The 15,229-nt window shown below is 41.9% G+C and overlaps 1 protein-coding gene across 2 annotated transcripts in view; it reads right to left on the bottom strand.

Moving 5' to 3' along the window:
* The window catches only part of SLC36A1 (solute carrier family 36 (proton/amino acid symporter), member 1), a 176,366-nt gene that overhangs the window by 155,908 nt on the left and 5,229 nt on the right, over positions 1-15,229 (bottom strand). For both annotated transcript variants that reach the window (XM_014543123.1, XM_005870505.2), the window contains exons 2-8: positions 14,106-14,196; positions 13,129-13,217; positions 12,377-12,472; positions 10,093-10,177; positions 9,483-9,701; positions 5,030-5,128; positions 2,307-2,473 (exon numbers count right to left, since the gene is read on the bottom strand). In XM_014543123.1, coding sequence (XP_014398609.1) covers positions 2,307-2,473; positions 5,030-5,128; positions 9,483-9,701; positions 10,093-10,177; positions 12,377-12,472; positions 13,129-13,217; positions 14,106-14,196 — 846 coding nt within the window. The remainder of the gene's footprint in view (positions 1-2,306; positions 2,474-5,029; positions 5,129-9,482; positions 9,702-10,092; positions 10,178-12,376; positions 12,473-13,128; positions 13,218-14,105; positions 14,197-15,229) is intronic.

The following is a 15,229-nucleotide window of genomic DNA, read 5'->3' as shown; positions in this document are numbered from 1 at the left end:
TAACTTGTCAGGAGATACCTCTGTCTACCCCATACCTACGACAATACAGAATAGAATAAAAGCCTTACAAGCACTTATAGATCTCACATGACCATTACATGAAAGACCACTCTGTCCCTAAGCAAAACTCCATGTCAAACAAGACCCTCATGGGTTGAGCAGCAAGAAACACTGGTCTCCCTCCCTTGTTGGAAATCTATTTAAAAGTGATGATTATATTATATATAACATGCACTGAATTTCTCTGTGGTTGAACTTAATACCTGGAACATGTTCTATGAATACCCCAGGAGAGACTGAGTTTGACAAAAGGTCTTACTTGCTCTAAGAATAGATGATAAAAACTCTTTGGAAACATCGACTGGTGGCTCTATAATTAAACTCGGGGCAGCACCAAAGCTTGCTGGAGTTCAGGGAAGTCTGGAATCAGGATAGCTACCTTCAGGCCAAATAAATTGCACCTGAATTGAGGCAGAAATATTAGAATAGCTGGGCTTAAAATCTCAGAGGAAAGAAGACAGATGCTCATCTATGGCTTTAGATTACACACATGTATAATGTGGGCTGCTTCTGCTGCTCCTGATCCACTTATCATGTTATGCTCAGCTACCATCTGATTCTTAATTGGGCAAGGACATTTGGGAATGTAAAAGCAGGCATCAGAGGGAAAGAAAGAATTTCTAAAAACAGTGACCCATTTCAGGGCTACCAGTTGGCTGGCCACATAACAAACTTAGCCCCCAGACCCCTGCTAACTAGGGTATCCTTTGCTAAATATAGACAACACTACTGAATAAACATTTTTCTCAATTTTCTCAAGCTGCCCTTGCACAATGCCTCACCAATCAGAGCTCTAAAAAACACATAGGCAGATCAATGGGCCAGCTCGAAAGGTTATTCTGATCCCCAGGGCACTCAGCGTCTGTGTCTGCTTGCAGCTGCTCTCCATAATGAAATTTTAATCTTCAAAACAGAACTGTTGCTTAGGATACACCCTGTGACATCTACCTTTTTAGGAAGCATTTCAATATGTCTGTTTCCCTATAATACAGCAACCAAAAGTTAAGGAAAGTGAAATATAGAAGGGCCCCAACAAGCCTTGGTCCAAGGTGAGAGGCCTCCATGTGCATATCAAATCAGTGACTGCACGGGAGAGGTGCAGCGGAGGCTGGGGACTAAGCAGATGTGCCCTCTCTCCCCCTCTATTTGGACTGCTTTAAGGTGAATGGACTAGATACTTGACCCTTCTAGGCTCAGATTTCCAAGGGAGAAATAGTATATCAGTCAGCTGATCAACAAATCCATTCAGGATATGCCTCCATAGGAATTACTCATCCAAACAAAGAATAAAGCTAGGGCAACATCCTACTTGTCCATGACACCAGCATACTATTACAAAGCTCTTTCTCACGCATATCATTTTATATTCATGGAAATCCTGGCAGGAAGAAATGACTATTCCTCATTCCCAAAAGAGGGAACTGAGGCAGCGAGAAGCTGTGATTTGTCCAAGGCCACAGAGCTAGGACATGGCAGATCACCTCTGTCCTCTATGCCCCAGCTGCTTCATGATAACATCTCCTCATGTAGAAAATGCTTCGGTCTCAGCATTTATTCCTCCTTTTTGTTCAAAATCATTCCCTGGGTGATGATCATACCAAGTGCTGGGGTAAAATGGAGAAATGGACGGTTGCTGCCCTCATACAGCTTACAGTGCAAGGAGATCACAGTACAGGCAAACGAACCATTACAACGCAAAGGATAAAAAGCCTAATGGGAACTTATGGGAGCAGAGAGAAGGGGCATCTCACTGAGATTTGAAGTTGTGGTCAGTGAGACATCAGAGAGTTTCTCAAAAAGAGCAACTCCTAGACCAAGTCCTCCTGACTGAATGGGAATTGGACGGGGGTGGGCCCAGAGCCTGAAGGGCCCTGAGGCACATTAAGGAAGGCAAGGGGAAGCCTTTGAGGAGTTCTCCACAAGGCATGATTGGACTGAGTGTTCTCTCCGATGCATGATTGCACTGAATGTTAGGCAGCTCACACAGGTAGCAAGGAGGAGCCCTGATGTGGAGAAAGATTAAGACACAGGCAGCGCGCAATGGGTCTCCTCCTCCACTCTAGCTAAAAGCAATGGAAAAAATATCTCGAGTGAGGATTCACACACACACACACACACACACACACAAAATTAAAGTGAAGCAGGCTGACTTAAGAGGTAAGTAGGAGAAAGAATCTACATTCTGACCTATTACAGTGATTTAAAAAAATACCAGTGTTCCCAGGCTTCCATCCTCACCCACTTACCAGCAGTTAGGCAGGTTGAGAGTTATGCTGCCTTGGATATCAGCTCCAAATTGCAGGTACCCCAGACATCCCAGGCTGATGTAGAGGGTAGTGACAATGCCCATTCCCACATACAGGATGACTGGAAATTTCCGGGGATCCTTCATTTTGTTTTCAAGAGGCAGAACCTATGAGAGTAGTGAGAGAGAAGAGAAAACACAGCAAAGAGCAATATTAATAGCCAAGAAGAAAATGTAATATTTTCAGAAAAAAGTAATTTCTTTATCTTTAGAATTCCCCAAAAGCAAATCCATTCTTTATTAGACAAACAAATAAATGCAAGTTGTTTCCTCAGAAGCTCTCCTCTCAGAGCTTGAGACATAGAGCCCATAATCTCAACAGAGAAGTCCTGAGAGGTTAGGGTGGCAAGACTGGAACCCAGGACTCCTGGTCCAGGCTAACACTCTGCCTCCTGCTCTGAGATCACTGTAGGCTGGGAGTTCTCTTTGCCCCTTGAATGCAGCCACCTGGCAACTAACAGACCCTTGTGTATCATGCCCACCTGGAACAGATGCTGGTGGTGGCACAGGTCAGCTGTAGCTCACCTGAGATCATAGCTTTGCTAATCTGTCTAAAGAATACAACACACAGGTCAGGGAAAATGGCCATTCTACTCTACAGAAATGATTTCCTTACCTCAAAAGGGGTAGACACCAGCAGTGACAAGTTAAACCTCCAAGTTAGAGGAAACTGAGGTGCTGGGGGTAGCATGACTTAATAGATCTTGGATATTCAGGATCTTGGAGATATATAACAAAACCCAGTTTCTAGACTCCTATTTCAAACCATTGACCCTTGCCGTCCCCTCCCTCACAGCACAGAACATTCTTTAACCTTCGCTAAAGCAAAGGAAAGATTAGGAAGACTGGTTCACTTAGGAACAGGGAAGACAGCAGGTATGACTGTGACAATCTTCACAATCTGCCATCAACTGCTTCTGGCATGACTGACAAGGAAAAGCAACACAATGCAATGAACACAAACTATCTTTGACCTTGTCATTACACTGATTTGCCTCCAGTGCCTGTGGCCATGAGGCAGAGCAGGTCTGTGCCAGACACACCCCAGCAGACACCACGAGCCAAAGCCTGGTGCTCTGAGGGGAGCAACAGCTCTGCATTTCCAACTGGCTTTCAGCAACCCCATCCTACCAGCTCAAGGGTCTCAAGCTACAATTGATCCATACACAGTAAGAGTCAGTTTCTAAGCTTTCCTTCAGCTTCCTCCTATGGAAAGTCTAAAGAGACAGAGAGCAGGGAACCCTCTCCTCCGTGTCCACCAGGCCTGGGCCTGCAGTGCAGAGAGAGCACAATGAGCAGTGAGCAGTGGCACTTTACCCAGATATGCTCAACAGTCCTCAAATCCAAACTGACAGTCAAAATAGCAGTGTTCTCTCTATTGTAAAAATAGAAACATCTTGAAGTAACAGATGATCATAATTACAGAATGACTCCATATTTAAGTCTTGGCTAACGAAATGAAGCAAAGAATAACTTCTGCGCTGTACTGTTAAGGAAAACTGATAAACTCAGTACAATGCTCCTTGAGAACCCAGGATCTCCATGCATCCTTCCACATTTACTCAAGCTCTTCTTCCCTGTCCTGAGTACTTGGGGCCACTTTCTCACTGCTGCAATATGGGGCCCTTTAGGCCTCTGCCCCAGCAGCAGGGAAACCACTGGTGTTTGTGAATCAAGGTGAGACATTCTTCCTGGGTGCCGAGAAGGAACACAGAAGTTTAAAACCTCAGGAAAACCTCTACACAATCACGCAGAAAGCCTCCCCATAATGTTAGAGCCTTCATACAGTCCATCAACACTACAGGGACAATTCCTCTCTATTTTGACAAAAATTTGTCAGGCTCCTAGGTTTTCCCAGAAGCATATAGAACATGATTGGGAAATCAAATGGGGACAAAAATAAATTCTATGAAAGGACAAGTGCCTTCTCATTTCCTGAGCCCTTGGCCAGGAGAGCTAATAATCTTTTTCGGAGAATTCTGTACCTTTATTATGAAAAATCAAAATCAAATTAGGTACAACTGACTGGCAGACTTCTCTCTTTAGGAGAAGAATTTGGTGAAATCACAGCAATAATGAGAGAAAGCTAAGCTAGGAGTGAAGGCTACTCATTCATACAAAGAAAATATGGCACACCCATGATCCAGGGCAGAGAAAGTATTCACATGTTTATGGATTTAATAATAAAATCGATATAATTAATTTAAAAAAGTATTCAATGCTCATCATATGTCAGGGACTGTGTGAAGCACTTTACATATATCTCACTTAATCCTAATAATTACTAATCATTAAAATTACTTTTCAGAGGCAGACAATGAAGGTCGGATAGATTAAGTCCTTGCACCAGGTCACACAGCTACTCTCTGGCAGGAAGACTCTACATTCCAGACCCTACATTCCTAATTGTTAGTGCACTGTTGCTTAGTGCACATACAGAAGATGGATGTGCAAAAGAGCTGGTTTGAATATAAACATTCTCAAATTACATACAATTTATTTTCAAAAGTTGGAGCTGAGGAACTTCAGTGGAATCCCTGAAATGCTGTTCACTAACTGGCCATTAAGTCTCAGAAGATTATTTCCAATAGCATTTCCTCAGCATTCCTTAAAGCAGACCTCAAGGACACCAAGGACACCAGAGAATCACAGTGCAGCTCTTACCATCCCGATGCCTTCAAATGCAAAAATGGCTGTGCCAAAGAACAGAGGGTAGGTCTTCCAGGGTGCCACCAAGGGGAGGCGGTGGGGGTCTGGGATCCCCTGAAAGAGAGAAAATAAAACAAAGCAAAAGCTATATAAACAGAGCTTTGAGATTTGAATCCCAACATCAGACAGGTCACACCTTTCCTAAATCCTAGATTCTCTGAAGGTAGAAAGTCTGACACCTGACAGATGATTGGGGAACATTTAGTCTGTGTATATTTTTCCCTTCAGGCTGACAAAACCCACTTTGTTTGGGGGAGGACTAGCCCAATGTACCCTAAAAAACGCAAATGTTAAAAAAAACAAAACACTCAAATGTTGAAGCCTACATAAAAAATCACATTCTTTTCATAGGTACTCCCATCCCTAGAAATTTAATCTGAGTAGGAAGAAAAAAGCAAAGTATAGAAAAGTTGAACTAAAAACGACCTAAATGTTCCCAAACAAGTGAACATTTAGTTTACTCAATCAACTATGCCATAGAATATCACACACTGTTTAAAAAGTAAAATCTAAGATAACTAAGTAGCACATGAAAAACTGTTTATGAAATAATAGTAATTTTTTTAAATTTCTATATTCACTATGATACAACTACATAAATACTTCACACAGATAAAGCTGGAGGGAAGATGGTAAATTTTTAGATGCGTTCTTTTTCCTTTTTTTCTACATTTCTTTCTTTTTAAAAAAAATTCTTATGAATAAGTTTGAGTACTTGGAAAATACTGACGTGACAAGAGTATTGAAACATTTGCGGGGAAAAGAGCAAAAAGAGCATTTTAAAAACAGGCAAATAAAAACCAAGGCAACTGGCAACTGCAGATGTAATGTAAGGATGTATAAGCAAGGAGGTGCAGACACAGAAACCTACCAGCTCACCACTGGACAGCAGTGCTCAATAATAGACAGCATTGAAGGAGCAGGATGCAGAGTGGGGCAGAAGCTGCCGTCCTTTTAAAATTCGGCTTTTTAAACCGTGCGTGTACATTGCTTAGATTAAAATAAAAACTGACTTTACGACTGCCTTTTACAATGTTTTAAAAATGATTTAACTATAGAGATATTTAGATAAATATGGGGCATGTTCTAACAGTGTGACAGAATAGTATCAGTGAACAAACAAAGATCTAGTATTAACCTATGTAATAGGCTTCTCTTTAAAAGGTTTTAAAGTGATTATACTATGGTCTCCCTAAAACAAAGAATTTTAAAAATACTTTTTTCTCGGGTGCTGCTAAGAAATCAGTTAGATCTCTTCACAAGAAGCATTTCAGTAACTGGAATGATGACGGACAATAAATATTTTTGCTCTACAATGAGACAAGAGAGTGAGAGTGCCCTATAATTATTCCTGAGTCACAGTGCAACTTAAGTTCCTAGAAACAGGAGCAATCTGTTGGTTAGGGGATGACTACTGCTCAGGTTCATACATCAGATCAAGTTGACGTATCAGAGAGGGAATTTCAGAATGTATGTCTGGGGATACTGTGTGAATGAGACCAGCCAACAGGAATTTAAAATACTACATAGTTAATTGCTATTGACTTATAACACAACCAACTAAATGAAAAAAGCTTATGCAAAGAAATGTACAAATTAAAATCAGTTCACTATCAACATATCTCCATAATTCTACACTACTATCAATGATAATAACAGTTTTTTGAGAAAGTGCTGTTAAATGTATGTAAGGATTGCAAGATGTGCTCCAAGTTTGGAAACAGTATAGGTGTGGAAAAAATGCATCTCAGAATTAAGGATATGCAGTGATAAAATATTTATTGGGCGTCTCTTCTCGGCAAGGCATTCTGCTCAGAACTGTGCTGCCATCTGTTCGTTCCAGGAAAACCCGCTCAGGTGGGAGACCTTGGTCAGCTTCCTATGATGGCATGTGCATGAGGAGCAGGAGCACCAGTCACAATACATGCTAAATGCTAAGGATTAGGTAAAAATTCAGGAATATCAAACAGCAGTGGAATCCTCAAGGTAAACAGAGCAAAATGCCAGGACAGGACAAAATTAGCAGCAGCAGCAACAACAAAAAGGACCCAAAGGGAACATCTTTAGCTATGTGCCACATCAAAATGAAGCCACTCAACACAGCACTCTCCCATGCTACACCCAGGGCAGATAGCACTACTTCATCACAACACACCTCCTGGCTGAGCCAAAAGGCAGGCGCAGAATTGCTCTCAAGCAATCAGCAGGACTGCCTCACCAAAGTGCAGGTTGCACTATGCACAGAATATGCTCCAGACAGACACTTCTGCAGTTGGGACTGAGATGCTATCACAACTCATATTCCCATCCCAGCCCTCTGATCATGGCATCGACCACAGTCCAACTACCTACACTGGTTTATAATTAAATGTGGTATGTGTATCACTCACCTCATCTTTAATGTCCACTGCAGTGTTTCCTAGGCAGTGATTGAGATCTCTAATTACAAAGTTAAATCAAGAATTTATCTACCCTTCTCTGCTTTAACTTAATTTGCCAGAGGTGGGGCGGGGGAACTCTCTGGAAACGATCCATCGTGCATTCACAGGCCCTTCTTCCAGTCTCATAATAAAATGGGACATGGAGAGATGTTTATGCTTTAAATAGTATTTCTGCAAAAGAGTTAGCATCTGCCATTCTTCTGACTTACTAGGACAAGGAAAAAACAGTCAATACTCATTAAGTCCAATCTAAATTCACTGTCATTTCTTCAGTACCGGAAGTCCCTCCTTTTTATGACCCACTGTTTTCCTAGAAACCACATCAGTAGGTAACTGTTTGAAAATGAGGCAAAGTTCACCTATCAAACTGTCCAAATTAAAACAATTAATATATCCAGTGTTGGCTAGAATAGGAAACTTAAATACCATGGAAGGGAGTCAATATGAAATCAGTAAATAATGCTTAGAAAAAGCAACTGGGCAATATAAAAATTTCAAAAGTGCAAACTCTTCAGCAATTGCTCTTCTGGATAAATATCTTGGAGATGTACTTCTACATGCCCACAAAAAGGAAGGCGTAATAAAATGCACTGTCATAATACTGAAAAAATACTAAAAACTATAAATGACCTGACAGTCCGCTGACTGAGGACTGGTCAAATAAACTAAGGCGACATCTAGTTTCTGAGATACTATGTAGCAATTTAAAAAAATGAGGTAAAATCAGGGTGATATGGAAAGTTCTCTGCGGCACTATTGAGGGAAACATACCAAAGTAGAAGAAAACTACATATAATAATCTTTGTAAGTATGTTTAAAAAATAACAAAAATATATTTTTGTTTTATATATTTCTGTACATACTTACATAGTGTGTAATGCGCTCTTAGGACCTAGAAGGAGACAGACAATAACACCAAGGGTGCCTGAGTGGAGGAGACTCAGGGTGAGCATGTGGTGTTCAACAAGCACTTGTGTTGTCTGCACTTTAATGAGTATTGTTGAGTTATTGGGGGAATTAAAATTTTTTTGACGAATAGTTTATTGATTTTTTTAGAGAGAGGAATAAAGAAGAGAGAAACATAAATGTTAGAGCAAAACATCGATTAGCTGCCTCCTGCATGCCCCCTACTGGGGATCAAGCCCACAACCCGGGCATGTGCCCTGACCAGGAATGGAACCAGCAACCTCTCGGTGAAGGGGACGATGCCCAACCAACTGAGCCACACCGTCCAGGGAAGGGGAATTAAATGTAAATACTTTTGAAAAAGTTATGCTTTTATTCCCCTGCTGTCACTCTTTTCCTTTTCTCAAGTTTTGGCAAAATGCAATGTATTGCCCACAAACAGCCACAGTGTTTAAGGGCACATTTTTCTCAGCATGATCTGCTACCCATCTATATACAGATGTCCTCTTGTGTATCACCCTGCCCACAAGGGCTGTGCGAGGAGGAACAATTACTGGATTTATAATTTTGACAAATAAATATAAAACTGGAGTGGTAAGGAATTATGTTATTTAAATATAGGTTAGATAATTTGGTTTTTATTTTTCTCTTAATATTTTTTCTCTATTTTCCAATCTTACAAAATGATCCATATATTAACTATCTAATTAGGGAAAAGTTTAAATCAGTGATCTCAAGGGGAGTGACTTTACTCCCCGCCTCCCTGATGTTTGGCAATATCTGGAGACATTTTTGTTGTCACAGCTGGGGAGGTGGGGTTGCTAGTAGCACCTAGCAGGTAGAGACGAGGGAGGCTGCTAAATGTCCCGTAAGACACAGGACAGCCCCCCATGACAAAGAGTTATCTGGCCCAAAATGACAATAGTGCTGCAGCTGAGAACCCCTAATGTAAACATATCACACATAAGTAACATATCCCTACTGATGCTCCACTTACTTTTTTTTGTTTGTTTGTTTCTTTGATTAGTTAATAGGTGGAAGGTGAGAGCCTGAGCTCATACCTGAACAATGAACTGGTAGATCATGAACAGGCTGACCAGCATGGTGATGTTGGCCAATAGGGAGAAGATGGACAGGACTCGAAGGTTCCTAACGAAAACCAGCAGCACCAGGAATGGCAGGAAGGTGAGCATGTAGAGTCTCGAGTCCATGGTGGGCATCAGAATCACCGTCTCATTGTTGTGGCAGTTGTTGGTGGTTCCATTGGCTGCTTCTATCACCTAGAATGAGGGGAAGACAAGAAACAGAAAAAGCCTTTCAAGTGACAAAAGCCTGACTAATGGTTCAGTGTGTGAAAAAGGCCATACAGAAGTCTGTGGTTGGTGAACTATCTTTGGAAATCTTCATAATTATCATAACTGGGTTTGATCATATCTTACCAAAAGATAGGAAGACGCACAAGGCATTTTGAGTTTCTTGATACCCTAGGTCGTTATATGAAATAAAACAAAAGACGCTGTTCTATGTAAAGAATCTTAATTCTTTTGTTGATCAAAACTGGTTTTAATAAAAAGAAATGGTTTTTTAAAAATCCTGAACAGAAAGTCCACTTATCTCTTGCCATTCTCTCCCCCCACCCCCTCTCTAACCGTCTTCCTCTCCCAGCCCTACCTGTTTAAAGTTGTCAGCCAGAAAAACAAAATAGACACAGCAGAACCCCAGCTGCGTGACAATCAGGAAGAAGTCCACAGTGTGCCTGAAGGTGGAGAAGGAAGAAATACGAAGATCATGATAAAAAGCAAGACTCCCTGAGAGACGTTTGAACACACTTTCGCCCTAGTCATCACAGACCCTTCCGATGAGGTGACAAGGATGAGTGTGCCCTGGTGAAAAGAGACACTATGCTAAATGCCGCCAGTCTAGAGCTTTGGAGGAAGGTGAAGCAGGCGCTGCCTGTGCGGTTTCCAAGGTCCCCTTCCTGGCTTCTTGTCGGGATTGCTGCACGAGGCCAGGCGAGCCTGAGACTGGAGTGGCCTAGCAGAACACATCAGGACCACTGCCCAGCCCTTGGCCTCCCCTCCCATTGGCCCGCCTGTCCCCTCTCATACCACTTGTTGTACAGCGACAGGGAACCCTCAACGTAACAGCCAGGAAGTGTGGACCCCTTCACACTCTCTGTCTATAACTTGAATCCAAGAACCAATCTACTCTCACATAAGTACACAGAAATAGATGTAACCAACAGACTGCTGGTTGAAGCACCGTTACAACAGCAGCTGGTAACAACTCAAAGGGTCGTCAAAAGAAAAAGGGTTAAATTATAGACCATTCTTAAATGGAACAGTATACAGCAGGTAAAAAGCACATGTTAAATCTATATAGGCTGACAGAGAAATGACTAACACCTTTAAGGGAAAAAATAAGTTTCCAAACATGTTTGAGAACATGTACATGTTTATATATATACAGATATTCCAAAAGATACCTATGCAACTGTGACCAGTATATATACCTTCACTTTTCACTTTATGTCCTTTTATCTTGTTCAAAAATATAGAATCCAAGAACCAATCTACTCTCACATAAGTACACAGTATCTTGTTCAAAAATATTTTTTTTTAATTTTATTAAAGCAAGGAAGGAAGGGAGTAAGAGGGTGAGTAAGGAAGGGGGCAGGATGAGCCATGGGAAGAGAGGGGAAGAGGGCAATAAACAGAGAAGAAAGAAAGAAAAGAAAGAAGAGAAAGGAGAGAAAAGAAAGAAAGAAGAAAGAAAGAAAGAAAGAAAGAAAGAAAGAAAGAAAGAAAGAAAGAAAGAAAGAAAGAAAGAAAGAGAGAGAGAAAGAGAGAGAGAAGGAGAAAGAGAGGGAGAGAGGTGTGGAGGGAGGGAAGGAAGGAGGGAAGAATTAATCAACAACCAACCAATCAACCAATACTGGTCACTTGGCAATCTGGGTTCTCCCAAACACAGAAAATGATTCTGCTGAAAGAATTACATAAACCTGCATCACAGGAGGAAGTTAATAATGAATGCGTGAAGGTGAAAGTCTCCCTGTAACCACAAAAAGGAGTTTTTCTGAAGAATATAGTTTTAATGTGGTTCAATTTTTTTTTAAAGGACTCAGTCCTTGATGGTATCAATTCTCTACATCTAAATGCACCGTTTCCTCAAATAGAAAACAAAAAGTAGGATATTTCCCTTCAGGCATCTGACAAGTTACCATAAGGAAACATTTCTAAAATACTCCCCACCTCCTGAAATGTCTCTTTCCCTCATAAATCCATTTGTTCTAGCTGACCTCACCAGGTCACCTCACCAGGTCGCCTCACCTCCTCCTTGAAGCCTTCCTTCTCCTGCCCAGTGCCCTGCCCTTAAAGCACCTACCATGTACACTTCTCATCTGGCACAGTGGACAAGAGAATCTGGAAAGCCTCTCCCCTCTGAGTGCCTAGGATGTATTTATAGCTCAGGACACTCTTCCTGCTGGTTTATACTTATTCCTGATCTCTTGGGCACAAGCTTCTCACGCACCTTGTTCCTTAGAAAAACTCTAAGCCCCTGGAGTGCCGGGACCACATAGTTTACCTCAGAGAATCCCCCCTACCTATACCTAGAATTGTTTTGTACCACTTACGAGAGAGCACTTATATATATTTGTTGAACAATGAGAAAATGAATTAATATAATCCCTGCTCATAGACTGTCAAAGCTGGAACAACCTATAGAGCTCTTTAAGACCAGGACCCTTGTTTTACCAATGAGCAAACTGAGGCCCAGAGAAGGGAGGGTTCACACAGCCCAAGGTCACAGAGATTACCTCTAAAAGGCTGAACTGGAACTCAAGCTCCTGACCCAAACAACAGTCTTTCTACTACCGTCTCCTACCTCTCACACCCATATCTGAAGGCCTTACCACTGGGCAGCCACACTCACAATAAGAGAGGAAATCAGTTACCTTCCCCAGTGTGCGTGGTTCCGGAGCCAGGAGATAGGGCTGGATTCCAGTCCATACATCACTGTCTCCCCATAGTCCACAAAAGGCTTGTTCAGTCTGGGAGGAGGCAGGGAGAGCGGAGGGCAGAGTGTGTGAGTTAGACAATGACAGAACAAATGCAGCCCCTTGAGACATAGGCCAGTTTCCCATTTTTCACCCTGGAGATATTACTGAGTCCTGGGCCAAATACTTTCAAGGATCAGAAGTAGCAAGTCAATGGAACAGTTACTTTCATTATAATTAACAACCATCTGGCAAAATCATTTCAATGGGTAAATATAAAATTGTAATTTACTTCTGTCCATTGCACATAAGTAAATTTAACAGATGACACATGATGAAAAAGAGGACACAAAAATAACAGGGCAATGTCAATCAGCTAGCATAAAAAATTTAGAGTGATCTGTGTAAGTGCTCACTTCAGGTAATGAGACCTAAAAGGATAATCTGTCACTCAAGAGGCAGCTCATGCCCTGGCCGGTTTGGTTCGGTGAATAGAGCATCGGCCTTTGGACTGAAGGGTCGGGTTCGATTCTGGTCAAGAGCACATGCTAGGGTTGTGGGCTTGATCCCCAGTGGGGTGCATGCAGGAGGTGGCCAATGATTTCCTCTCATCATTGATGTTTCTATCTCTCTCTCCCTCTCCCTTCCTCTCTGAAACCAATAAAAATATATTTAAAAGAAAAAAAAATGGCAACTCAGAAGGCTCTCACCTGTGGCAGAAGTGGTGAGCACATTTCACCAGGATACCCATGCAGTGCACAGCCACGATGCCTATCACCAGCAGGCTAAGGGGACCCATCTGGGGCCAGGTGTTACGGGCAAGAGAGGGAGAGACAAGCAGAGACAATTAGGAGTGAGCCAACAGAGACTGGATTTGCAAATGATCACGCTACTCTACTAAGGTACTTTCCAATGACAGAAGTTCTGACACAGCACTGGAAACAGAAATGTGAGCATGGAGATTAGCTCAGTGAGATGAGCATCATCTGAAACTTAGCATGCCTTCCAGAGAATTAATCTTGTGGAGAATGACACAAGATAAGGCTGTTTCAAGACTGTGGCCAATCAGCAAAACACACAGGGGGGGGGGGGGGGGGGGGGGGGGGGGGGGAGAGATGGGTTTAGGAGTGTGGGAGGAAGGTGAAAGTTCTTTTAAGAGCAGTATCAGATCAAGAAAGGATAGCCTTTAGCTAAGGACAACCCACATCTCTGAGCTATCTCCAACTCTAACAAAAACCAGAATGTCTTTGGACAGTCCGTCTATAGGGAGTGAATCATAAAAGAAAAATATTCTCAGGGTTGGCCATCTAGAGACGGAGTGTGGAAGAACTGTGTAGAAAATGGACAGACTTCTGTTACTAATTCATTAGTTAACATTATTGATAAAAATTGCCTGAGACATTTTAAGTACATCCTTCTCACCAGAAAGTAAGCTCCCTGAGGGCAGGAATCTTTGTCTGTTTTATTCACTGATAGCATCTTAAGAGCCTAGAATAGTGCCTGGCACACTAAAGGCCCTCAATAAATATCTTTAGATAAATGGACATCTGAATTTTGTTTTTTCTCAGCTGATATTTTTTAAAGCTTCCCATTACAATGTTTTAAATAAAGTAAAAATATTTTTTATAAAGATCCACTATATTCTAAGATTGTCATGAAACTTCCCTCCACTGATGCAGACCCTTACCAAGATGCCTGCATTTTTTACTGCCAGGGGCAGCCCCAGGAGTCCTGTGCCAATGTTGCCTTTTAACAGGTGGATCAAGGTCTGGAACCATCTGAAGTAGGAAGAAGGTAGACAAGCACATGTTAACAACAAGAGCTAACATTTATTAGGCATTTAGCACTGTGTTAAGTGCCTTCATATAGTATTACCTCATTCAATTCCCACAACAACCCTATGAGACATTTTTTAACTTCATTTTATGGTTGAGGAAATAACTTGCCCAAGGTCACACACCTGGTAAATAATTGAACCAGGTTTCACACTCAGGCAGCGTGATCCCCAAGCGGACTCTCCTAGACACTGGGCTATAAGGTCCACTCCCTGTGGCATCACTGAGAATCCTCTTTCTTGGAGATTAGACCAGAGGGATGGTAGGGATCTCTCTAGGCACTGTATCCTTTCCTGGTGTATCTGGGCCTGGTTTTCACCACAGACCTGTCCACTGTAAAGAATCAGAACCCACACTGTAACAGGATGACATAGCTTAACTGTGAAGGACAGTCACTAGTATTGGAGAACAGAAAAAATAAAAAAAGAGAAGCCCAAAACCCTTAACAGAAAGTTTTATGAAGGGAATTTTTATGCTTACATGAATTTTCCTTGTGCATGTATTAAAGTTTTTCTCCTGTTTAAAAAAAAAATTGTCCTGGCCCATGAAACAGTGGTTAGAGCATTGCCCTATGAACCAGAGGGTCTCGGGTTCAATTTCCAGTCAAGGGCACATACCTGAGTTGCAGGTTTGATCTCCCACCCCAGTCGGGGGCATGTGCAGGAGATAGCTAATCAATGTCTCTGTCTCTCTCTCTTCCTCCCTTCCTCCTCCCTTCCAATCTCTCTAAAAATCAACCGAAAAAATATCCTCAGGTGAGAATTAATAAAACAAAACAAAAAGTTTATGGAAAGTGAACAGAGTAAAAGTCATGCACTACCTCAACAGGCCAGAAGTTCCTGGCATACTTTCCTGGCATACTTTACTTTAAAAAACAAATAAAAATAGTCAAATGCCATAGAGCCGTGGTCAGCAAACCACAGCTCGCGAGACACATGCGGCTCTTTGGCCCCTTGAGTGTGGCTCTTCCACAAAA

This window comes from Myotis brandtii, unplaced genomic scaffold, assembly GCF_000412655.1.
Source record: "Myotis brandtii unplaced genomic scaffold, ASM41265v1 scaffold32, whole genome shotgun sequence".
Classification (NCBI taxonomy): domain Eukaryota; kingdom Metazoa; phylum Chordata; class Mammalia; order Chiroptera; family Vespertilionidae; genus Myotis; species Myotis brandtii.
The sequence above is the reverse complement of the archived record's forward strand: the minus strand, read 5'-3'. Positions and strand labels throughout refer to the sequence as shown.